We start from the raw sequence: 26549 nt of genomic DNA on the forward strand, positions 1-26549 counted from the left end.
TTTTCTAGATTAGATGATGGATTGTATTTTAGAACTTTTTATTGTGCAAACTGTACACAAAAGTTAGTCTTGACTTCATCATTATTTCATCGCCTATTTCAGACTTATTAAACTTGATGCAGAGGAAATGGCAGACTTCAAAAAATGTTTTTTAAACTTCCTTTCAAACTTCATGAATATAACCTAGAAAATGCATAGTCTTATACCAGGAGAACAAACAGACTTTCTGGAACACTGTATAATATTTGACAATGATTGATTGATTTAAATAAATGTTCTTTTTCTTGACTGTGTCAATTTTATCCCCATATGTTTGTAATTGTTAGGGATCTTTTCAGACTCCTTTTCTCAGAACAAGGCTAACTGGAGATGTAGCTTTTAGATTTTCCCAGTTCTTTGAGACCACTTTTTAGGCGCAGTAGAGCCCAAAGGAAGTGCTGGGTCTGTCATTGTCTGATGACGAAATTTAGTTAGTTTAGGTCTCATGATATCTTGTTTAAACATCTTGTTAAAGTATGCAGAGATTGTAATTGCTTCCTGCCAGTGGTCAAGGAAGTGATTTAAATATTAGAGAGCAGGGACAGAATATAAAGTAAGGTGTGGTGGTCTGAGCTTGTCAGAGGGTGCTGCAGTTGTGTGAACAGAGCAGAAGTGTAGATAAAAGGCCATATACAAGTGTAAACTGCCTGCAATTGGATGTTAACTCTAGTCCTCAGTGATAGCAGCAGAAGTACTCAAAATAATCAGCAGTATTCTCCAGGAACAGCTATAGAGTTGCCTGGTTCTAACTGAGACTGACTGATTCAGTGCAGACTAAAATCAAATATCCAGGTAAATTTACTCAGCATTCACAAGTCTTGCTGGCAATTTTTGACTTTGTTGACTTGCACAATTATAATTCTGTTTTCAGAAGAAACTCCTGCCAAATTAACTTTAGCTTGGGCTGCCTTAATTTCATGCAAACTCATTGCTTACAGGGAAGAAAAGAGCACAAGAAACATCCTGCTGAGTCAAACCAACAGCTATATAGTTCACTATTCAATCTCTGACTGTTGGCAATATGAAGGATAATAAGAAAATGCTATACTATATGGTTAATTGCATTTTGATGATCACGGTACTTTGATATAATACCCAAAATATAGAGCAATGGTTTATGAGAATTTCTTGAGATGTTCTATTTTTTTCTTTGAATTTCTATAGAAAGGACAAAATTATGGATTGAGGGCTAAAATCATAGAAGAAAGGACTAATTAATCACCGGAATTACCAGGAATGTTTGCTCACACAATTAACTTTTAATTCCAAATTAGAATTTCCTGTGCTATGAGTTGTACAAACTTGCAGAAATGATCTGGTTACTTACTATGGGAGAGCTGCAGAGCTGTTGAAACAAACCTCTTTTCCTTCTACTACTGCAAAGAAAGGATATATGTTAGAATGGTATCAGTGAATTCTTTATGGCTTTTATACTATTCTGAATAAAGGCTGTCAAGTTACTCCAGTGAGAAATCTAACATCCCCCTTTTGCCTGTTCCATGGCATTTTAAGAGAAAGTATTAACGAAGGCTCACCATCTTCCAACCGGAAAGAAAATGGAAACACATTCTTCTGAGATGCTGAGTCATTCTGACACGCTGAGCCAAAAGCTGATGCAATTCTTCTTTTATCACCGGAAGATCTCTTTGGTAATCACAGACACACCTCTGATTTCAATAGCTTTGGTAAAGGACCGTTGATTCCTCAGACCTAACCCAGTGTGTACAAATCACATTTCTGTTTTCTAGTCTCAATCTCTAAGAATAATGTTTTAAAACTTGAGAGCCTGCAAAGGACAAAATTCTAAGGAAATTTCAGTCTTTTGCCATGGAATTGCAAGATGGCTTACACAAAGAGATACAGAAAGAAAGTACTTTTAAAATACAGAATATTATTCTCATGTTTTTACGTGTATCTCATTCCCAATACTAGTCAAAAGTCTTCATTGTGTGCCATTTGACACAGAATCTGTTTTGAATTGTAGCAGAAATTATTTGAGCTTTAACTGAGTGTAAATGCAAACCCTATAAAATAAGTTCTTCATAAATAAAACTGTCTTCAGTGTTTTCAATCACTTCTACAATGCCATGCATAACTTTGAATAGTATCTTTCCACTATTATTACCAAGCAATTTCTCTTTGTGACTAATTTAAAGTTAATAATGGAACAAGGACTAGCAGTTCTGTTTCATTTTTCTGTGATCAGTTTGATTAAGGAGAGACAATACTGTCCTAGGAATGTTAAGCTGTACCTGGTAACAATTGCAATAAAAATTTTTACTAACTTCTGCATCAACAGAGTAAGCCCAGTGTTCCCAAAACATTAAGCTGCCTGTAACATTAAGAATAAGTGAAATATTACAGGCATTTTCAAGACAGTTGAGAGAAACAGGAGATCGATGTATAGCTTATTTTGCTGTTAGATCTCCACTTTAAGAAATAATTGATATTCCTTCTTCCACACCCTTCTGCCATAATTATGTAAAGAATCTGGATTATGCTTCCTACTTGATTTAACTGTTTTATAATAAGTCACAAGCATACCTTGCCTACTTGATGATATTCCTTTAAGGTTGTGCCAGTCTTTCCATTATTAAATCATGTTTAGTGTTATATACTGGTTGCTTAAAAAAATTCATTTCAAGCTTGGACTTGCTCTGTATTCTCAGCTAGCCATATGTGTGAGGGAGAACAAAAAGCATCAGTACCACTTAACAAGTTCACACATTATTTTTCAGTTTAACGCAAAATTTGACTTTAAAAAAGTGAAAAAAAAAACAAACACGAGGGCTTCAATTTGGTAGTGGGGAGAACAGGCATAAAAATAACGAATAACTGCATTTTGTCTATGTGGCCTGCGTGATGCTCTACGTATTCTCCCCCCTACCCCACATCATAAATCTGATCCATTTGTAGAAAATTTGCTTTTGGTTTGAACATGAAGCTGGCAACTGAAAAGGAAGACTTGTATGCAGACAGTAGGAAGGATTGTAAGTTTTATGTACAGGTCATATACATAGATAGGTCCAGCAGTCTTAGTTACTCCATTCTGCTGCTATTCTGTCTTGTTAGTTTTCCTAAAGTTCTGAATTAGATGAGAATTGAAAATACTGGTGGGTCTTTCTTTAAACTTTTTAGTTACATATATATATATATTTTCCATATCCACTAGAAACAAAGAGACTTTCCAAATCAGTATTACTGACCAGTCAGTCCAGATAACTTCTTAGTATGGAATATTATCTGTTTTGTTCAACAAGGTAGAGATTTTTAATAATCAAATTAGAGTTTCAGGAGATGAAATATGATCTCTTATGGGACACTGCATAAAGAGAGTTCCTAGCACTTGAACCTCTTCAAAGTTTTATGCGTGACATCCTGAAAGCCAAAAAGAAATGCTGATTTGAAACACATAAACCTCAAGAAAATATACTTTAACATCTGAAAGAGTGACCGTAAGGATGGTAAAGTCTCCTCTTTCTGGCTTTATCCTGAAGAACAAGGGCCCGAGTAGCTTTATGCAGCATATCTATTTCCCAGTATGCTTCTGCTAACTCTAGTAGCATATGTATTTACATCTTTCAGTCTAAAAAGTGACCTGGTCTATAGTGTTTCTTGAACATAACCATATTTTATTCTACATTTTTCAGAACAGCTAAGTGAATTCAGTCTTTTCATTCATTCTGATTTTACTATCTGCTATTTGCAAAGAGAACTCAGACCACTTAACATAAGCCTCCAAATTTTTGTTTGTTTTTAACCTATTTTAGGCTTTTGCTGTAGTCAGAGAGACGTAAGCTATTAAATTCCTCCTAATACCTCTTTGGAAGGTTCATTTATGATATCTGTAAGTCTGATGTTGTGAACACCCCCTCACACCCAAGCTCTCAATTATAAATGCATCCTGTGCTAACATCTAATACTATGTGGTATTGCCAAGTGGTCTCATATCCAAATACTTACTAGGCTGGGGACTGCTTAATCTCCGAGATCAGTGAGACTTATTCTGATGTGGCTATAGGCTCTAGACAGTTAAATTTGCAGAAATCCACTGAAGGCAGTTTGCTTTTCAGAAGTCGCTGAGGGCGTAATTTGGCTTTTTGCAGTTTGAGGGTGGGCTGTTTAACGTGAACAAGTTCCAGCTTGTTCAATTATAATTTAACAATGTATTTTCCCCATACTTTCTGTGTTCCTCCCAAGAGATGCTTGCATCTCCTTGATGCATGAAAGGATACCTGTATTTAATGTACATATTAAATAAGTCTGTAAAGTAAATTCTCACATAATTTTACATTTAAAAGTACTATTTGAGGTGTGTATGTGTGTATATATATAATTGTTAGATGCATGTATAGAAATAAAACAGTCTTTGCTCTTCCCTTTTGTACCTCCTCAAGACATGTAATCTACAAAGCAGGAGAACTGCATGATAAAATGTGCCAGAGTGGAATGCATAATTATTCCAGAGGAGGGTAAGTCAGTTCAGAACTTGTACTAACATTCTTAAGGGCAGCAGGAGTCTTCTTGCCATGAAATTACATCAGCTCTGTATGGCTCAGAGTCAATGCACATGCTTTCCCTTTCTAGTAAAAAGAAAAAAAAGAGGTGTGAAAAATGCTAATGTCTTTAAAAATGTACTGTAGAACAAAGCCGAGTAGATGAATATATATTATAGTGTGGTGATCACCTCTCAGTGAACTAGAATTTAAGGGCAGAAGAGATTGATACATTGTAATTTTAAAACAATCATTTCAGTTTTTAATAGATTAAGTCATGACTTGCAAACAGAAAAAAACATCTAAATAAGAAAAAGAATGCTTCCTTGATCCCAGTTCAGAGACATTCCCATAACAGGTGGGGCAGAGGCCTTTAAATTACAGGCCTCTTCCATATACCCAAATTTGTTACAATTCCATCAAGCAATGAGAAAAGACTTCTTTACAGTAAATAGCAGTGGATGTGGCTAGCAACACCCATTTTCAAGATTGCTAAAAGATAAATAGTTGGTTGGGATTCTGTAGTAAGTGTCTGAGGTGGAATCTGTTCTATATGGAAACACTACCAGTTTCCTAGGAGTCTTAAGATGAATCATACAGCACACATTGCGAATTAATATATTTAAATTGTCACCAAGACAAACAGCCAACTAATGCAGTTCAGCACTGTTCTGATTTACTGTCATTTCTATGTAGCAATTAGGCCTGGTTCAGCTAGTGGATGGGGGCAACTAATCTCCTTTTCCCCATGAGGAGAGTGGAGGAAAGGAGATTTTCCTGCTTTTTAAGCTATAATGTCTGGCACTTATAGATGTTTGGTGGATCTACCATGCAGGACAGATCTTACATGGAGAGCAAGCTGATACGGCACCTTGGCAGTAGAATTAATCTGTAGGCTGGTTCTATTGGCAGTCTCTTAAGTAGCACGCCACATTTCACACAAAGCCAGTGGAATATGTGGTCCCAAGCGCTGCATGACTGAAAAACCACATGGGGATAAGCATGCCTAGAGATATATTCATTCTCAGAACACTATTATTATCGCAAAGAAAGAAAAACGTGCAAAACAGCAAAGATAATAGGAGTTTGGCTTGAACTAGCCAGAACTATGGACTCAGTGATAGCAAATGTAGTCAGGATAGTAATCTGCTCTTTAAAGGGCCTATCTGTAAGATTTGCATAATCATCAGTTTGAGACTCGTACACGGTATCCCCAGTTAGAGCACACTTAGCAAGTGAGGTGTTAGTTTATGGCATTCTGCAAATACTTAGTGAAAGGATGCATTCCCTTTTTGCTAAAGCTCCTCATAACTTTAGGGGAAGAGGCACATTATGTGAGGATGCGAGATGCTCCTATTTTATTACAGTGGGTAGGAATGAGATAAATATATTATTGTATCGATATCTCCTTCTGATTAACTGAGAAGCATTTGCCCAATAGCTTCGGTTCCCACAAACAAAGCTTCAGGAGAGTTAGGTGGTAGAATTACGTGAAGTACCGATGGGTGAGGGAAAAATAGTATTAGCTTTTCCTTAGGAGTAGAACTACTGAAAGTCTGACTCCATAGACCATGTTTATTCTTTTGGTGATCATCTTCACTGTTATGCATTACAGGAAAATCAAAAACACACTTTAGGTTTTGCTACAGCCTCAAAAGGGAAGATGGCATGCTAATGAAGCACAGCTCTCATTAATTTTAGTTTCATGTGTGCAACGTACTGTCTAATGTTTCTTCATTACTTCAGTAATCCTGTAACTAATGGAAGAGATTTATCTGTATAATTTTAAGTCCCTGTACTAGATTATCTCTGGAAAAAATGCTCGTTACTCAAATATTTGTAACAGACATTTGATAAGTAGCTCCCAAATTAGAAAATGGCTAGCTGCTTGCCCGTACGCACTACTGGTTTTGTTTGTTTGTTTTTTCTTGTCTCTCATCTGGATAGAAAAAAAGTTCTTTTGTACTGCCTGTCCACATACTTTTAAAATCTACATTACCTTTTACCAAAGCTTCTCTCTTAGTTAAGAAAGTAAGTGAAGAACACGAACAGTCAGCTTTCCATCTTCTATTACTTTCTCCATCTATCTTCACAGTGTTAGGAAGCATAGAGCAGCAGCAGAAGATGAAAACAATTCAAAGACTTGCCCTTAAAAATTCAGATACTCTGCAGAGCTTATAAATCCTTATAGTAAATTTGGCTGATTGCAACTGTGAGAAGAACAGGCGTATGTGAATGAAATAGGAATGGTTAGGAGGAAGAATAAATGCTAACAAATACCACATGTGAGGAGTTAAGCTCCCAATTAATCCCTTCTCAGTCTTGTGCATTGATCTTGCATTTTACTGATTTTCTGTTGCCATCACTTGTACAGAGCAGAGATTTAGCCATAAAGCCAGGTACCTTTTCCTCTATAACACATATTCTGTACTGGGAAGCTTAGCTGTCATGTAACATAAAGTACATTATTTTTTAAATACCACATCCAACCTTGGATGTTTTGATTAATGCCACTACTAACATAAGTCAAAACTCCAGTCCCAGGAAAAACAAACACAAAAACAAACAAACAAAAAAAAAAAAAGAGAGACTTTTTTTTTTTTTAATTGGATTTTTTTTCTAGCTCTTAGTAACATGATCTGCGGGAAAAAAACAAACAACAAACATGTCTCTTTTACTCCTGGCCTATCTTAAAGCTTAACAGGGGAAAAGTCTTTCTGTTGTTCTTCTTGGCTCATTTTAAGTTTAAAGAACTCAGTTGATGCACTAGACATTATTTTATTTTTTTCTATTTTTCTTAATTTTATTTGCATTTGTTCTTAAATTAATTTTTGAGGTGCAAGAATGTAACTACAGATGGCCAAATCAATGCTTCATGAAAGTTAATATAAACTATTACCTTGAGGTGCAACATGCTTCCTTAGAAAGTGAGGAGGAATTAGAGGAAATGAGGAAAACATGATTTTGCAAATTTGGTTGCTTATTTGCAGAACTGACCATGCATTTGGAAAACTAATTTTAGCTACCTATTTTGAAATGTCTCACACAGGATTTTAAAATCATCTAGGAAGAAAAAAAATGTTTGTTTAGAAATACATGTGTAATAAAAAGCATTTCCATATTGGAGACATGTATTCTCACTCAGAACTTAATTTCATTTGTGCTGGCATTCATGACAATTTAGATAATCTTTCTTAAACTCCTCTGAGTCATTCACTTCTAGTTATTTTTGGTATGGAAAGATAAACTCTATTAGTGATCAAATTTTGCAAATGATTGCAGCACTGGCTTGCTAGACGGCTTTGTTTAGTCAGGGGAGAAGAAAGGCAGAGCTCAGTTAAGGTGGCTCTTACTCCATACCTGAATGATTACACAGCATGAGATAGCTGAGTAGCCAGATTTAAGGGGAACCTCTGTCCCAAACACAGGCAAATAGTGCCATTTTAAATCAAACTATATATCCTGCCTGGCCTCCAACTGCCATTTTAGAATAGCCCAGGTCTCCCACAGATCCTGTATCATATCTGTATCATATCCAGCCCCTGCATGGCTATCTCACTTACTAAATAGGCGTCATGACAGGTGGTCTGAAAAGGCACTAGGTAGCTCTGTTGGATATATCCAGCATCTTGCCCAACCTCACTGGAAGCTGTTGTTGATGGACAACTTGCTGGGATATTTATTTATAGTATTCAGCCAAATACTGGCAACAACCATGTCAACGCACAGACAATATACAATGACTTTTTCAGTTTTGTAAATAGCAGTTTCATTGTATGTAATCTGTTCATTGAGACAACATTGGCTCAGCAAAGTGACTTTGTTCTTGCAGAGGAGGAAGTATACAAAGTACACGCAATATTTACAAAGTACATTAGTACTATTTGACTATTTTTTATTGGAGAGTTAGTGGTGGTTTCAAACCTAGTTTAGTCTCTTCATCCATAATTACAATCTCTTGAAATCTGCTTCAATGTTTTGAATTGGCTGCAGGCCTAATGGTCAAAAAATGACTCCATCTCAATCTTAAGACTAAGCTTGATAAATATCTCTATAGAATTCATATTATATCGATTTGTAAGTGAAAGATGAATAAAAGGATGGAGTACTGTGCATAGCGACCTATAGCATCATAATCTGTATCTCCATAGAAAAGGTGCGTATGAAGTACAGACCTCAGGTACCTAGGCTAATGTTCACAAAGCTGAACCACAGACACTCGGATTATTTCTGCGTTACCACTTATGCAAACCTAGATAGCATTGTATTGGATGACTGGGTATTTAGAGCTTGCACATGAATTTAAAGCACAATTTATTTAATGAAGTCAGACAAAACGGACAATAAATATTTGAATAGTCTTTTCATAAAAACTCTTTTTCTGATGGGTATTTTGGAGATGTTCTATAGGTTGCTTAAAAATGTCTTAACCATGAAACAGTGCATAAGAAACACAAGCATGCATCAGCTTGAATGTGACACGCTTTAGCACGCTTGGAGGTATAAAGAAGTTTTGGCATTGTGGAGAGGCAATGTGTTATGTACATTGTGTGGGAGGATACACCATGCAGATTTGATTGCATCATCTTGCTCTCTTTTTTCTTTTCTTTTATTTTCTTTTCTTTCTTTTTTTTGTTCCAGATGGTAAAACAAAGACTGTAGTGAAACCCGTTTTCTCCCAGGAAGAGGTGGGAGGGAATTTTATATGAGCAAGAAACTTTGCCTCAAGTCGAAATCTGGGGCCTGGACTAATGAACTACCCATAATTCATATTGTACTAAATACTGCTGAAACTAGGCATGTACTAATCATGAACGATGCCAAACTATGCATAATTACTATGCCCGCTCTGTAGCAGTAATTAATTTGCGTTAGCAACTTTGATTAATCTTTCTAATCTAAAAGTAAAGTGCTTCTCAGACATGAAAGGCTATATAACTACTCAGGGTTGTTATTGCAGCCCAGTGAAGGGTGTTTCAATCCAGTGGGGGGCAGGAAGGGGACAAAACTAAAAACAAATCCATTTGCTTGTATGAATTTATGAATTAATATGAACTGCTAATAGTTCAGGCGTACTCTTTTGCCACAGAATTCATGGTCTAAACTATAGGCTTCTGTACACAGTGCATTTTTCCAGGGGAAAAAAAAAAAGAAAAAGAGAGAGAGAGAGAGAAAGAATTGTATTTAATTTTGTAAGGGGGCTTCTCTGAAGGCCATTACACAAATCTGGGGGTTATGTGCCAAACACAGAGACTGAGATTCCATCCTACAGAGGGCAGTGCTATGTATTTATAGTCTGTAATGTTGCGCTGCAGTCTTGACCCTAGATTCATTTTAGTCTTAACCTGGAGGAAAGCATTATTCTGGGCAACTGCAATATTGAGTCAGTCCTCACTGTCAATCCAAAAAGCATATCAGTTGTGTTGCCTGTGATTTAGACATGCCTGCTTTTCAGGAAATATATATGCTAAGATCATCAACTTAGACCATGTTGACAGAGAGATATCAGATACTAATGTACGAACTTAATTCTGACATCACTGGAGGTGAAACTTTCCATGCTTCATTGCCAACCTCTTGGCCCAAGCCAGACTCTTCATCAAAAGGAATCCAAAACTGCTGAAAGGACGTATGCCTTCAAAGGGTTATTGTGATTTACCTATACTTCATAAACTAACACTTGTGTATGTATTAGTACAGAAAGTACAATGTCTGAGGCAAATAGATGCATTTCTACAAACCCACTACAAATTCCATAGGGTTTAAAAGTAAACTTGTGCTGCTCGCTTTCTCCCTTGAACATGCTAATATAGCAGTTATTTTCTCTTGTTTCTCCTGCTAACACTGTTTCCTAGCAAGGAATAATGCTGCATATAATTCATGATAGGCAGAATAGCATGGTTTTCATTTGGAAAGGGATAGTCTAGAGATTACTAATCAACTTCAGTTCCATTTAGATAATAAAAAAATATGCTGCTATTACCCCAAAGTCTGAGATAAATTCTGTTTTCACAAGTTATTTATAAAATACATGACTTATTAGAAAATATGTGTTTCCTAAAAGGTATATTTATGATGCCCATATAAAAGGGAATTATTTCTGATAGTCTATTTTCTCCAGTTGTGGCTTATGACCAATATTTTATAATCACAAAGGTACCCTTTTGATATCAGTTAAAATAAACAATACATACTGATGTTGAAACAAGCTTTGTCAAAGACATTTTTTAAATCAGGCTGGGACTTTACATTTATTAGAAGGTGCTCACAAAAATAAGGGTAACATCATGCATATTCTTTGCAACTAAAACCAGTTATGGTTACAATTTGGAAATAAATTTAAATAGACATGGAGATACAGTAGTACATATACACTCTACTTAGGACATTAATTTGTGTACTGATAACTGTCAGCAATACATCAGAAGTCTACAATCAGCTGATGGGAAGATTGTATAAGGAAGAAGAAACTGCTTCACCTTCTCACACTATTTATGCAGCTTGACAAGAACGTCAGTGTGAATTGCCTCCTAAATTTGGGAGGCAAGAACAAACCAAGACTATACTCCTGCAGTACAAAACATTTACGCACAAAATACACATGCATTGCAATGCATTGGAAATGGGTAAAGCAAGAAGAAACCCATAACTCAATGCTTTATTAACACAGTTCTACAAAGGAGTCTCAAATAGGATTATATAGTTCAGTCACAGTAAGGCCACAATATTACAATGGATAAGGACCACAGAATTTGGCATTCTGTGTTAGTAATAGAACTCTTCTTTCTTTACCTCTATACATGTTCCTGAATGGAATCTCAACAAAGTCCTTCTTCTGGTTTCGTGTAAGTTTAACATATTGCTTAATACAACAGTTAGCACAGGAGAGAAGGATACTGTCACAGGGAAAACAAAACTTTTGTAACATTCACGAAATTTTTAGACTATATGCTATGTGCATTTAGATGAAGCAGGCTAATCAGAAAAAAGACTAGCAAAAGATTTCCTCAAGTTTCGAATGGTTTCGGCTTTTGCTTCGTCTTCATTCACAGATGATCGGAAGAAGGATGATTCTGTGAAACTGAAGGCATTTGTCAAAGACTGCGACTTGCTGCAAGACAAAAATATAACGTTTTGTATGGTCATATTGTCTATCAAATTCCATCCACAAATAACACATATAAATTATGAGAAAAGGAAAAATGTCCATGAGATGTAGACAGTTTCCATGTGAACAAAATGGATATTCAACACAAGTAATAAAGTTAGATGTAGCATACAGAGCTGCTGCAATACAGCCCGTTCTTTCGGTAGTTTGATTTGCAAAGTAGGATAATCTTTTTGTTAGAGGATACACTGCCTTTTTACAGATCTGAAACAGGTCTAGTAAATTGGATGGCAGAAATTAGAACTTAAGGAAAAACTGGGCCTGTCTTCTTAATCCAAATCACTAGCCAACACAGGATGACGAATAATCGTGTTCCTGAAGTCTGCAAAAAAAATATATGCATACAGAAAAATCAGGTATACCAACAAGAGTTTGAAGAGTGAATCCTAAAATCGTAATGTACTCCACTGCTGCGTTAGATATATTTCATCCTCAGTGGAAGTATAATGACACTATTCCTATTTCAAAAAATTCCCCAAATTGGGTATCATTTTGCTTGCCTGTAAGCATTTAGTCTAGTAATCCTAGTCTGTTTTTAGTGCTATTATGTAATCATGGTTTAAGTCTCTGTAAGCATGAGTAAAGTAACGTACAAGAAGGAAAAGGTCTGAAGTTTAAAACTAACTCAGGTAAAATAACATTTAAAAGGTAGGCTTGAATTTAAATAGAAAACATTAATGAGTTATAATCTTTTTATGAAGACGTCCATGCATTAGTAAAACTAGTTAACTGATTTCATTTTTATCTCAGTACAATAATAGGATTTCAGTTTTGGCTACAGTAAAACTGAAACACTTTCCTTATTCAGGTTGTTTTATACTCTCCATGGCTTGCAACTTCTCTGCCTCTGAACTAATAATGTACAGCAAACAGTGCTACAGGCGTTTTAGGTTTTTCATAAATTATAGTTGTGTTAATGAGAATAGACTGATAAATGTTTGTTTGTACTCACTGAAAGAGGGAGGGTGGGAAGCAGCACTTGACTTGATTAGTAACACAATAAGTAGCCTAATTAAATATTTATTCACAGATTAATAACAAGTACATACAGGTTAGGCAACAGCATGTGGGTGAATACAAAGCATGCACATGCAAATAGAGTTAATCCTACAGGCAGGAGATTTGAGTCTTGGAGTGGACCTAAAACTGCTTCTTGAAAGTTAGAAAAGCTCCTCTTAATATGGCTTGCATTTTAAAATCTGTAATCTCTTTTTTTTTTTTTTTTGTTTTGTTTTGTTTTAAATAGAAACTATTCTCTTCTACTCAAGGAAGAGAAAAATGAATCTCCATTTGAATAATTGACTTAAGGAAAGGGAGAAAGTTGGGAAAATGTATATGGTACAGTTCTTCCATCCTGTTTTTCACCATTTTTCTTAAATGTCAGAAATGCACAAGTTAAGTTTTAAACTAGTTTAGAGTCTTCCACCTTGCTTAAGAAAATTGACCTCCCTATTCTTTAGGTATACTTAAGTAGTGGATGAATTAATCCAAGTTTAATGACTATGAAACTAAAGAAATACATTGTCCTAGGAAAGCAAGGAAAATCTTTTCTTCATTAGCAACTATACTTGACCTTTTTTGACTATTGTCATCTTTGCATCTTGTCACCTAACAAGTCTGTTCCATTGACTTGTGCTCAGGCGAGGACTCGGAATTGGTTCACACTAGCATTAGCAAATGAGTGGGTAGAAAAGGGGGATCTGCATTACTGGATAAAACGACAACTACGTGCAAGTATTTTTACTTATCAAAATAAACAGAATGCATCTTCGACTTTACTGGAAGTAGTGTGTGTCAGGATCACTATGCTGAAAACCAGCAAATCATTGCTAACACCTTCTCCATGTTTTCTGCTTACTGGGTTAAAGCTGCGAGAGGATATGTAGCTACACATCCTTCTCACATTCTGTGCTGCAGCATGCGGCTGCCCAGATAGAGCACCACCGGCGTGCTGTGCCCAGCGGAACCTTCCAGCAGTGAGGTAACGGCAGGCAGCTGTCTGTGCGAGTCCTGCCTCTCCTTCGGCGAGGGCCTGCCTGAGTTACTGCTGTACAGTCAGTAGCAATGTATAACCATGACCAGAGTGTGACTGTAAGAAACACGGCTTGGCAGCGTGTTCATTTGCATTGTTTCTGAGATAGGCCTTTTGAAACTGGAATCTGTTCCTTGAGTGACTGTGAGGTTAAAAGTTGAAACAGATAAGACTTCCTCTTTTCTGTGCAAGCTTACAGCACACCCAGATCATGAGTCAGTGACATAAAACGAAAAAAAAAAAAAGAGAAAGATGAAGAGTTTTTACATCAGACCTAGTTGGGGCAGAAATTGTACAAATAATATATGAAATTTTGTGTAGCAGAGGATATAACTACTACTACTCTCTTCCTAATGATAAACAGATAATAAGCTTTCTGAAACTTTTAAACATCATTCTAGACTTGGGAACATACGTATATCCTTTCATGAATGTTAGACCAGCTCCCAAGTTACAGCTGCAACGACAAATCTAAGCGTATCATGAGGAGACAAGAAAACTGATAAAGCAAATCTTACTTAAGTTGGGGATGAGACTGAGGCTTCTGCTGTGGCGCAGGCTGTGGCGGTGGCGCGGGCTGTGGCGGTGGCGCGGGCTGTGGCTGCGGCGCAGGCTGTGGCTCTGCTTCCTTTGCTAATCGGGTGCTGGAGGGACCTTGAGCCTGGGCACGCGGTTGCTGGGTTGTAGGTCCAGGCGGACGCTGTGGCTGGGAAGCTGAGGGCTTTGCTGCCTGCCCAGGGGGGTACATGCGCTGTGGCTGCAATGGCTCCTGGCTTTGTGATTGCATTCCTTGGGGTTGCACTGGGCCCCCTAGGTTCAGTACAAGAAAAACTTCATAATGTTATAGTATCAAAGAGCTCTTATTAGATTCATATCCAACACTTTAAAATAATCCTTGAATGTGATTAATTTTACTTTTGAGGCAAAATTCTACTGATGTGGACTGCAGCTTAATGTAGTCAATACTACTAATCACAGTTGGTACATTAGTAACTTGCTTGGAGCCATCTGATTCATCCATAAAAATGCTAAGCCCCAAATTTATCCTAGCAGTAACTCCACTGACTTCAAATTAGATTAGTGGAATTACACCCGGTATAATTTTGGCCCAGCTAAAGGAGAGGCTGTGAGAGAATTGAATATACCAATAATATCTAATTCAGCAATACAGCTACTATTTTCTGTGTAGTTACTACAATTTTGTTCCTCCAAAGTTGAGAAGTTATTTTTGTAATAGTCCTCTTAGATTCATTCTTACAGCAACAAAACAGCTTCATATTGAAAACTTTCTGGCTAATTTAAAGTCTTTTGATAACTTATTTAACTTCTTGGTGAAATACATCAAGAACATTACAAGAAACAAAAGAAAGTCATTATTAATTCTTTACCAAGGAGATCTTCCCACTGTGAAGGAATTACAGTGAAAAAATATGGTAGCAAGTGTGGAACTACCACCATGTGTAGTAGAGACTTGATTGTGAAATCCATGGCTGAAAGATGCTACATCATCACTGAGGGTTTTTTTTTTTCCTCTTTCTGACTGAAATAGTGCTGTGTCAGATATCAGTGGCCATGCTGCTCTTATCTCACATCAGATGTCCGAATGTGGTTTCCTTGGATGATATTTGTTAAAACAATCTTTATTCTTGCATGTGACAAAGCACACAGGACATCTGAGTTAAGGGGAGGAAGGGACAGGATGAAATTCTGAGAGATTAGTTTGTATAATGCTTCAGTAAGGAAATGAGCTTTGCTGAACAGTAAATATTATACAAGGCAACTGATCTAGATGTTCTGAATATTTGGGAATTTTTAGTCTTACACAGATATTCAGTGCAAGTAAAAGACTTGCGTGGGTCTCTAAAAGAAAATGTTCATATCTGGAAGTACTATTGCAATATATATATATATTTTGATTGTTATTATAGATACTTTTCCACTTACTATAAGAGATTCCAGCGTATGTGTCTGAGAACAGCACGTACTAATGCTTTAAGAAGTTTTAATACAGTTGTAGCAGTGTGTTGTGGTGCAGAAAGATAAATAGCACGTACTGTATGTTAAGGAATGTGCCTTCATCGTTTATTAATTTTAACCACTTTTGTAGGAAATATTTGAAGGTGATAACATGGTCTTGCAACATCTTAATAAGGATCATTTGCTTATTAGTCTCCCTTCACTCAATACTGAAAAACAGAAAGGCTTCTTTTCCCCCACTTGTATATACAGGCTTGAATGCCAGAAACTTTACACTGAAGACAGATATAACTTTCTTTTATTGCACATTAAGCTGTACAAGATATTTCACATAAAAGATATACTGCTGTCACACTTCCAGCATTTGCTCACTTTCTTGCAGCTGGGTTGTACAAAAGGCAACAATCATGAAAGAAACTTTTACCAAAAATAACTCAACAAAACTGAACATTAAGCCTACACTGTAAAACATCTGTTCCCTGTTACCCACAATATTGCACCTAAGCATGCTTACATGCAGAGAGACATTTTGGCTTGCTTCTTGTCTGTGGTATGTAGCAATAGTGTGTGCCCTTGTAAATCCTTTACAGTCAACAAGCTGAAATCCTGTCTGAAACACCCATCTCTTCTTTGCACACACAGCTCACAAATGTCGTGTGAAAAGCACTTGTGAATACTTGTACTACTACATGCAAAAAATACCAACTGCTTTAAATAAAATCAGTCATCAGATTCATTTCTTCACCCCAGGGCAGTATTGTTTATTCACTTTTATGGTATCTGGAGGTAAGGATTTGTGAACCTGATTCTAAGTGGAACTTCCTTAATACAGAACAAAATATCCAATGCCATCATTGGAATGATTACTGACCCAGACAAATGCTGATCACTAAAGCAAAATATTCATGTAAGTTACTGATAGGTAGTAAACAGTAGCACTTACCACAAACATTTAAATAGCTAATAATGCATACCTTAATTCTCATCTTACCAGCCAGCTTGTACAAAGAAAAGAAATGCTAAGAACGATGATTCTCACTGATAATTTTTTTTCCCAATGTTTGTAGGGAAAACAGAAGTAGAACATAAAGCTGTTTTCCCTTTAAACAAAACTGTTTGCACTAAACTAATGGCCACTACTCATCTTTGTACATATTCTAAATTCAAATTATAGTTTTGTGGCTCACTCGCGACTAAGTTTTATGGTATGCTAGCATTGTGTAGCTTGTGACTGTAGGCTAGATTTCTCACAACAGATTAACTGCCCACCTGTACATTTCTTGTAATATTACACTATAAATTGCTTATGCAAAAATCATAAATAATCTTCCTATAGAAAATATAGCAGTTGTCAGGCATCTCAAGTCTTTTTGCACATTTGATTTTAAGCAATTGTTATAAACCCTATTTATGTGGATAATGCTGGGACTGAATTTTCTTTATAGCTATCCTGATATTTCTAGGTTTAAAATCATAGACCTGAGTTAGTAAAGAAAACCACCAACATTGCATTCCAATCAAAGGGCAAGATCTCTAGATGGTTAAAGGTACCTTGGTCTACCATCTCCCAACATCTCAGTATTTGGAAAAAAAATGAGCTCTTACAGGAAGTTTAACAGTCCTTGAGGTACTTCTCACCAAATAACCTGGGCTTTAACTCTTAGGTGAGTATAAGATTTTGAAAGTATTTGCATTACTGTTTTATTTAAAAATCTCCATAGATACTACTAATTCGGAATGACAACAAAAGGAACTACTTAATTGAAATAAGATACATTAAATACTCACACTTTCGCTGAGATATTGCACATAGGTGGCCCATTTACATAGCTTTGTAGCTAATAATTTAATGCAGAAATACTAAAAATATGAACACCAGTATGTAAAATAGAAGATATTTTAAATATTCCTTGGGAAGAACTGTATCATACTTATCGAGTCTCTGAAATATTAGACTTCCACTTCCTTATAAATAAAACTCGAATGTTAACAAACTTTATAAAATTATAAATAGAAAGCCTCACCAGCAAATTCTAATCTAGGCTTTAAAAAATATATCTGGATCACCTATCTAATACTCATGCACGCACACACACACAAAAATAAAGGCAATGAGTATACTGTGCACACACTCACAGAGTAAGCAAAAGTATTTATATTTGAACCTCGGTGGTATTTTACTGAACGATATATAATACTCAAAAAATACTGTCTAACCATCCATACAGTTGCACTGGGCTCTAAAGAGGCACATTCTTTGTACACTGTTGACAACAGCCCTGAAATCACAAATTTTACAGAGAAAGGTAGGTAAGCATTACACGCACAGACATGAACAAGTAAACAACCAGACGGTATAGTTGACACTGCATAGAAAAAACACAGTCCAGGTCAGCATTGAACAATGCAAAATTGAACAAAACTGGTATGTTTGCTTTTAAGATTGTGTTTTTGTTTCTTTTTTTTTTTTTAATAATTTTTAAATTTTTTTTTTTTTTTAATAATTTTTGCTTTTAGTCTCAATTATCTAAGTAGCCTGGACTTGTTTTGGTCCTACTGCAACGCCATTACAGTCGAGAATGTACTGTAAACAACCTTGAGGTGGTGGTCGCTGAGGTGGAATTTTGTTTGGCTCTGGCTCCTTTAGTGATCCACTCTGGAAAATATATTTGAAAACAGAAGAGAAAAAAATTAGAGTAGCTTAGTTCCAATTTTCCACTAATTTGTCCTTATTTTCATTAGAAATCTCTTTAATGTTTGGGGGCTGAACATATAATTTTAATTTATTCCAGATAACATTTTCTAATTTAGTTGCTGCCTGCCATGACATATGAATCTTGGACTAATTCAAAGCTGAATTCTGAAAAAAAATAGAAATGTTTTCCCTTCGCAGCATGTGATCATGATGTAAGGATTGCCTTCTCAAATCTTACCGCTATTTGTGTATGGTCTTTCTCCTTCAGTTCTTAGCACCTTGAAACACTTTTTTATATCTCATCACTTCTGCTTTCTTACTATAGGATAGACTGAATAGAAAGGGGACTTCAACAGATATCTTTGTGTAATTCAAGAAATAATTTATTTTTAATTACATTTGTTTGTTTCTGGAAGTGGTAGCACAGCAGTGCTAGTTTCATTTTGATTCTCCAACTGTAAATGGGAAGAAAGATGGACTACTCTAGGTTAGCTGTTTCGCTAAGCAAAATTAAAGAAGGAAGCAAAAAACACAGACAAATAATGAAAATAATTAAAATTACTTCATGCTACTCCATCTGACATGTTATTAGAAACACATGTAATACTTAACTTTTCAAAACAGGAGATTTATTTGGCAGTATCATTTTCAAATGTATACTTGTCCAGAGGAAAAGATGGGCCTGAACCAAAAGCTTGGAGCAGAACACCCTCTGGGAACATTAGGATTTGAATCCAAGCTTTGTCTTGGGCCCATCTCTAATATTTTTTAAAAAATGAAACATGTTAAATCATGGGATGTAATAGCTTAGATTTTTTTTAAGGATTCAGAGATTAAATTGCCATCTGTTGAGGGAAAAACCCAGAATGTATTAAACAATAAATGTAAAATTAATTAAGCATGCTTTTTGTAAAACTTACTGGTTTTTTTATTATTTTCTAATAGATTTGTATTTGATCTCAGAACCATAGAAATAAATCTTACTCATAGTGATGCAAATTTCAGCACAGCAATCTAGAAATTATACTTTCTAAATGTTACAAGACAACAACACTCTATTGTATGCAGCTGTTCCAAATTGCTTTGTCTGTTTAGATACATAAATAAAAGGAAATAGGACAGGTCCAAAACTCTAATTATTCAGAGTTACCACACTTCAGAAGACCAAATGAAGGGTAAAAATTATACATACAAAATGAATGAGACAAAATCTGATTCTCATATTAACTGATCCAGTTACATAGCTCTTGGTAACCATCAATGTAAGGATGAGGATACGTAAAAAGAGAATTTCATAAAGAAAGACACTGCCAGCAGATAATCTGAAATGTTTTAGTGTGGGGTAAAGTCTTTGTTTTATTTGTCTCCTTTCTCTAAATTTCTGAACCATGTATAAAAGTTCACTTTTTATCCAATGCATTTTTCAGTGACACCTTAAGTATTTGTGATACCTGCTCTGTATGATGCACTGGAGCTCATTTAAGCAATACATATACATCAGTTACACCAGTAACTCCCTGGATACTGGGGAAATTAGCACAGAGAGTGGAAACCTTGAAAAGCTGCCCTAGAGGAGCTAACTCCTTTCATATTCTAGTACTATTGTTCAGATGCACCTGGCACCTTCCCCTACACACCTTAGGGCATTTGGGTGTTCTCTATCACAGACAGCTTCTGTTTCCTTTGGTGTTGAAGTATGACACATGGAGTGTGTCCTTAAAGTGAAAATGTGAGTACTGGGGCTTAAGGACTTCCGAAAGACTCCTTCTGGAGGACTGAACCAATCATGTGACTTTTGTTAGAAAGCACGTGTAGTATTTTATAAAGAACATTATTACTATTACCCTGTGATAGACTTTCTAGCCTCACAGAGGTCCATAAAACAATCTGAATAGCTCTGTGCAGTGGCAGACAAAGACTAGAGAGGATATGAATGTGGCTATTTTTCTACTAAAACAAAAGTAAAAGATTATATAGGTAAAACTCATATTTTATTTAGGAACTGAGAACAAAGGCTAGTGATTAAAACTCACACCTACTTGAATGTTAAAACAACATCTGTAGGGCCCCTGTCTCCTCTGTGCCTTGAGGCTGAAGCAAGTCTACCATTTGTTCTTGCACCAGAATGGTCTCAGCTTTTATCACACACACCACTTAACTGACTTGACAACATCAGTATTTATGCAATCTGCATATCTCTCCATCTTACCATGAAATTATTTTATCCTAAATTAGGCTTTCAATAAACCTTACAGAAGCTTGCTAATCCTTACCTCAACTGTTCTGAAAGCTCAGAGCTTTTGTGCATTTTCTGTTGAAGATGTATTTCCCCCACTCTAGTCATTGACTGCAGCTGTCCTGATTTTACCACCCACACATCCTTTTTTCACCAGATATCACCTGGTGCTTCCAGGAACCTCACCCACACTCCAGGCCAATCACATGGGTATATTACTTTTGCTAATTAGCCAACCCACCCAGGCTGACCCAAAAAGACTAATTAGCACTACATTCCTAATTGAGAAATCTTACTCATGGTTTTTCAATGGTCTTTAGTAATCCAGTCCTTTTCAAGAGTGCTTTTTTTTTCTTTTCTTTCCTTTTTTTTTTTTTTTTTTCCAGACAGTCAGAAACCTTGATACTTGATATTAAGTACAGGCTTTGAACCAGAGTCTTGTTTGCTGTCCTGAGCCAAGGCCTTTAATAAAATCCAGACTTCTTCTAAAACACCAGTTGTTGGCAAATTGACTACAGAGTGTTACTTCTCACCTCCCCAAGGTGGTGTGCCAATGTAATTGTAAGAGCTGCTAACTCCTCATAGGCAACACAATCTCTCTGAACACAGATGCTGGACTAGACCTGTCCTGCAGATGTTTTCACCTCTCCTGTTATTTTTTTTCCTTTGTTGCCCAGCCTAGAAGCTCACCCTCCTACCAGTTTCTTTTAGTACGAACATGTTTTCCTGCACTGCAGTTCTGATCTACAAACTTGCTTACTGCTTAATTCAAACCTTACAGGAATCAAGGATTAGAATGAAGAATATGCCATGGAAAATAGCCCTGGACAGATTCTTATTTGGATGCTCAGGGCTTAGTAGTTAGTAGTACAGTATGGTACAGTAATTCGTAGTACAGAAACTAAACTACAGTTTTCAGTATGGTTTGGGACTACCTAAGTGAGGTGTGGTAACTGCTGGGGTAAGGAGCCCTTTTGGTTTTCATTTTATGGAGTACAGCTTTCACATCACATCCAAATTCCCAAAAAAAGACAGGATTGCTGATGTTGATAGTAACATTATCTACAGCTGCTTATAGAATCTCTACTCTTCAAAGGGGATTTATTGTTTACATAACTATTACAAAAAATACAGCTTTATTTGTGGAAGCCTCTAAGCCACATGAATACTACAAATACGCTGTAGTGATTTCTCAGCTCTGCATATAACAATGCTTTGGTTGTATAGTGGTGTTTAGAATATTGGCTAAATTAATTATATCCAGAGCAGAAACCCAGCTACTTATCTAGAAGATAAGTGTCTGTAGGTGTCTCTGTAGCACTTCCTTCCTTTCAACACTCACCTGAAATGGTCTCCTTAGAATTTTTGGGGGTAGAACTGCAGAAAAAGACTGTTTTTCCAAGCGTGATGTATTAAAATTTGATCAATGGTACTACTTTTTTTATGTCTTTTATATTTATATAAATGCAGATTGGATTCATATATATTTGAATTTCGAATAATCTGAAGAATGCTGAAATGGGTGAGAGCAAAAGAAGCAACTTGTAAGGGAAATAGCCCTTGGGCATGAGAGATGCTAAACTGAGTCCCATCAAGAATTGATATTGATTTGGCTGAGTTTGAAGATTTTGTGAACTATAGTCGGAGCATATATAGTTGTTTTGGGGTTTCATTTGGTTTTCTTTGTAATGCAATACTAGAAGCTTTTCTAAGATATTTCAATATTTGAAGGGAAAGCCATATTTTTCAGGTCAGGAAATAGAGGGATCAATTGAGAATTGCCAAAATGCACGCTGAGTTTGATCTCATAGAGGAAACAAGAATAAAAGTAAAACAAAGCAGGAGTACTAAGAAGAAGCGTTACTGCAAAGCAGAGAGGTAATTTAGATCATTTAAGCAGGGTGTCAATAGTAAATGAATGCTTGAAAAGTGACAGAGAACTAGACACTCTGTCCTCGCAAGAGAGGAACATCACCCCTGTTCAAGGGGATGAATATAAACTTACCAGATAAAGGAAGAGTCTGTACCTACAACATTTGAAAAATTGTGTCTTGCTTAGTTTAGCAAAATAGAGGCTTGAAGGCAGTACGGTTGCTTTTTGCAAATATGTTGTAGTGGTAAAGAAGTGGAAACAAGCTAGACTAAAGCATAATGTGAACCAATAAAACTGGGCTGGAAATAAGCACATAGCGTGTTTCTAAGCAAAGCAATGAGATGTTGAAGCGACATTATGATATGGAGAATCCAAAAATAAGAAACTCCTTAGTGCCTAACTGTTCACTGTTTCATACCTTCAGTGTGCAGTGAGCACGGCAGGGATTCTCACCAGTTGCTGGTACAGACCTCATACTGTACAGGGTGAATCTGGCATAGGTGACTTATAAATGCTTCCTTGTGTTGCTAGTGGTGCTGAACAGGACTACAAAATTTTTGCTGTTTATTCCCTGTGGACTGAGATGGGCAGTGAAACAGGCCTACTTACAGTGATGACGGAGAGATGCCTTAAGGCTCACCTTAAAAAGAAGCCACTTTCACATTGTCTAGTACAAAGTGACCACCTATAGGAGAGTTGGCTCCTGCTTTGTACATTTTTTTGGAATATCAGTGTCCAGTGTTGCCCTTCTCCACTAAGGAACTCTATATGGAAAAGATACTCAGCAAAACTCATGCCAGTCTAGAATTTCTTCATGTTGAAGTTGTGATAAAGAATGGAAAAATTTAGACCAGCTTTTGTTGTTGCTCAACCAGCTTTCCAAACTACCTTTACAAAACCTGTAAAATCTTCCTCTGAATGGAAAGGGAAGTGACTGCTAAGAGGAGAAAACAAGCTATACAGCTTAATTTTACTTGGATTAATATTTACAATATGCACTGAAAAAGTTTTTTGTAAGCATAAAAAATTATTCTAACATATTTTTTATACTAAGTGCTTTCTATTGTTAGATAACTAATTAATTTCTACAGAAGAGTTTTCTTCTTGAATATTTTTACACAGTCTTAAGAATGAGTATCATATTATGAACTCACTGCTGTTAAAGGGCAGTATTTTCTGCCTCCAGTATTTTCCTTGAGACACTGAAACAGGTAACCTCTCATTGTCCACGCCAGTCTTATTTTCTATTGTTTTGCTGGGAAAAAAATAAAGAATAAAATCCTACCAACTACCAAAAAAGATAATGTTTCTAGAGAAAAATTAGGATGTCAATTTATCAGGAAAAAAGAGTTTCTGAAGATGTAGCAGCATTTGTAGAAGCTAAATGGTCCCCTCCTAGAAGCAGTCAGTATTTCTAATGGACAAGGATGCAATCTGATATTATTGCAACTCTTGCTTAATGAAGCCAGATTTCAACTTCTGTTTTTGAAAAGGGAACACTGAAAGTATTAAGTTGCACAGCAGCTTTCAGGCAGTTCTTCCCAGTAGAAAAATTGCTCCCCACAGACAAGGTAGGAATGTGGGCTATGTGATAGGAGAGAGCTCCCCCTGTGTGCTAAAGCAGCTGAGACTGAAATGCATGTGTGCACTTTTGTACCAGAGAAAGAGAGCTGTGAGATAGGTGGCCAGGCAAATGAAAAAGGTACAACATATCTAGAAGACTGTCCAGTTACAGGAAAGTTAAACTTCCCTTCTCAGTGTACACAGACACCTCTGGATACATAGGTACTGCTCGGGGCTTGATAGTGTCAGAATGCTATGTTGTTTGAAATTGTAAGGAAGGTTTTGACCCTGGGACCCAGAAACTTTGACCTTGTTTGATGCTATGCTGTATCTGCTCCTCCAGTCTTTAAACAAAACCAAAACCAAAACCAGATTTTTTATTTTTGTGACAAGTGATCCTTGCATGAACAGGAAGAGATTAAGATCTGCAGAACTTCATCTGGAGCTCCAAAGATCCATCATTGCTGGATCCATTCAGAACTAAAGTTTGTGCTTCGAAACGGAGTCTGAGAAAAGATGGAGCTAACTCAGGTCCTGTGTTATAACCCACGGTATATTTTAATATGATTGTAGCAGTGTTACAGAACAGTGGAGCAGGAAGTGGCTTGGGAAAGAAGTAGTCACAGAGTTAAAAACTTGAGCTCTACCCGAAATAAAAGCAAAGTTCAGAACCTGAACAGAACATAAGACTTGTCTGTCAGCGGTTGCATGTGCTTCTTTTCTTGCTTCTCCTGGTACAGCACAAGTACACAGCCACAAGGATGAAGCATCGGTAGTGGTTGGTCTGAACTCTGAAAATGTTCCTGAGTCTCTCCTAGGAGCAGGGAGACACTGGGGAATGATCTATGGGCAGCTGAGGACAAACCTGCTCTACTGGCAACTATCCAGATGGAGCACTGATCAGACACTAGATTAGTGCCTGAAGTGGTGGGGGGGAAAAGGAGGATGCTTGTGTTTTCTTATGGACAAGTCAAGAATATTTGAAAATGAGCTGCTCTGTTTTGGATTTTCCATGATTTGTCTTTGTGCTTATCCTTGTTTAAAAACCACAGTGCTTACTTAGCACATGGTCCTTATTCAAATAAACTGTGGTGATGACTGCTGGGGAGATGGACAGAATCCTTGCAAGTTAAACACAAAGTAAAACCAAATGGCTTTGCTTAACACGTTATGATTTAAAGATCAGAGAAACCAAATTAAAAAAGTCAAATGGAGACAGAGAATGATAACAAAAAAGTAAACGACAAACACCCACCACAGTGGGGAAAAGAAAAGAGACCAAGGAAAACCTCCTCCCCAAAAAGGGTATTTCTATTTCGTCCAGGTTAGATAAACAAAATCAGATAGTAAAAATAGATGAACAATATGATAAAATAAAAAATCAAAAGGATTTTATATGATAGTAATTATAGCACTAAGACCAAACAATGAGAGATTAACTTACACTGTCTGTATTTATGTGGCAGCTGTTGCCTGTTCCATAGTGACCGGATCAATGTTTTCCTTGTTCTTATTTTGAAAAGACTACATTTTGCTCTATAATGGAATGAGGATATTTGTTTTTGAAGTCTCCAAAAAATGTCTGTGGGAAAAGAAAGCTGTTCCTCACAGAAGTCTATTAAGAACATATACACTACTCTGTAGTGGTAGGCTCATGATTACTTAAGAATTAAATGTTTAAATTATCCTTGAGGGTAGACACCATCGAGTTTCAGAATTCTCAGAGAGAGTGTCTGCTTCTGCCAACACAATTGGTAGATTGGTAGATGATCAGAAAATCATCAGGCAGAAGATGATCAAAAAGTTAACAAAAGCATTTTGTTGCATAGTGAAGACAAAAAGAGAGGTTTTTTTTTAACAGTATTGTTACTATTATTAAAATAAGCTGGAAAAAGTATTAACTTGTAATCCTGGTTATGTTTTTCAGTTTTAGCTATCATTTTGTTGTCTTCCCTACTATAAAAATGATTAGCACTAAGGCTACTGCCTTATACCCTACAGACAATTTAAGTTATCCTGATCATCCTGGACCTGATGCTTGATTCTGTCAGGTTGCCAGTGGGACTTTTTCTTTTTTTTTTCTCTTCTAATGAGTATTTTTGTGAGCAACTCTTTCTGTTATCAAGCTTTGTTCAGCTTATCTGCAGGAGTCATGTATTCTTCCAGGTACTCTGCTGGCAATAAAAATTCAATATAGAGTAGTCAGAATAAAAAAAGGAAAAAAAAATCAGGCAACATATTGAAAACTTCAATTTTATTTGTACAAATTTCTGTTGATGTTAGCAGATCCTAAATCCTAAATCTTTAATATATGCCCCTTAGTATGTTTTCTCTTATTATCTAAATGTTACCAGAGCCTTTGAAAATGGGCATTGTAAAGGCACACTTGTTTAGTTGTGGCACACTATTTCAAAACAAACTAGGAAAGTTAAGCGCTTACTAGTGTTTTGTTTTAATTATTTTCATTTAA

General features: G+C 36.3%; 1 protein-coding gene and 1 long non-coding RNA gene across 3 annotated transcripts in view; one reads left to right on the top strand and one right to left on the bottom strand.

Moving 5' to 3' along the window:
* LOC310880464 overlaps positions 1 to 9548 on the top strand; it is a 29481-nt gene extending 19933 nt beyond the window's left edge. Inside the window, exon 3 of the long non-coding RNA XR_014571708.1 lies at positions 4437 to 9548. This is a non-coding gene — a long non-coding RNA (uncharacterized lncRNA). The remainder of the gene's footprint in view (positions 1 to 4436) is intronic.
* A 1210-nt stretch (positions 9549 to 10758) lies between these two features.
* SYN2 (synapsin II) overlaps positions 10759 to 26549 on the bottom strand; it is a 176868-nt gene continuing 161077 nt past the window's right edge. Inside the window, exons 11-14 of one of the 2 annotated variants that reach the window (XR_014571707.1) lie at positions 18308 to 18368; positions 14254 to 14545; positions 11091 to 11646; positions 10759 to 11035 (exon numbers count right to left, since the gene is read on the bottom strand). Coding sequence is in view for 1 of the 2 variants with exons in the window: in XM_083796293.1 (XP_083652419.1) it covers positions 11511 to 11646; positions 14254 to 14545; positions 18308 to 18368 (489 nt within the window). In the remaining variant the exon portion in view is untranslated. Of the gene's footprint in view, positions 11647 to 14253; positions 14546 to 18307; positions 18369 to 26549 lie in introns of both variants that reach the window. The other variant, XM_083796293.1, reaches the window with a different exon arrangement.

The sequence above is a fragment of the Anser anser genome (genome assembly GCF_964211835.1).
Source record: "Anser anser genome assembly, chromosome: 12".
Lineage (NCBI taxonomy): Eukaryota > Metazoa > Chordata > Aves > Anseriformes > Anatidae > Anser > Anser anser.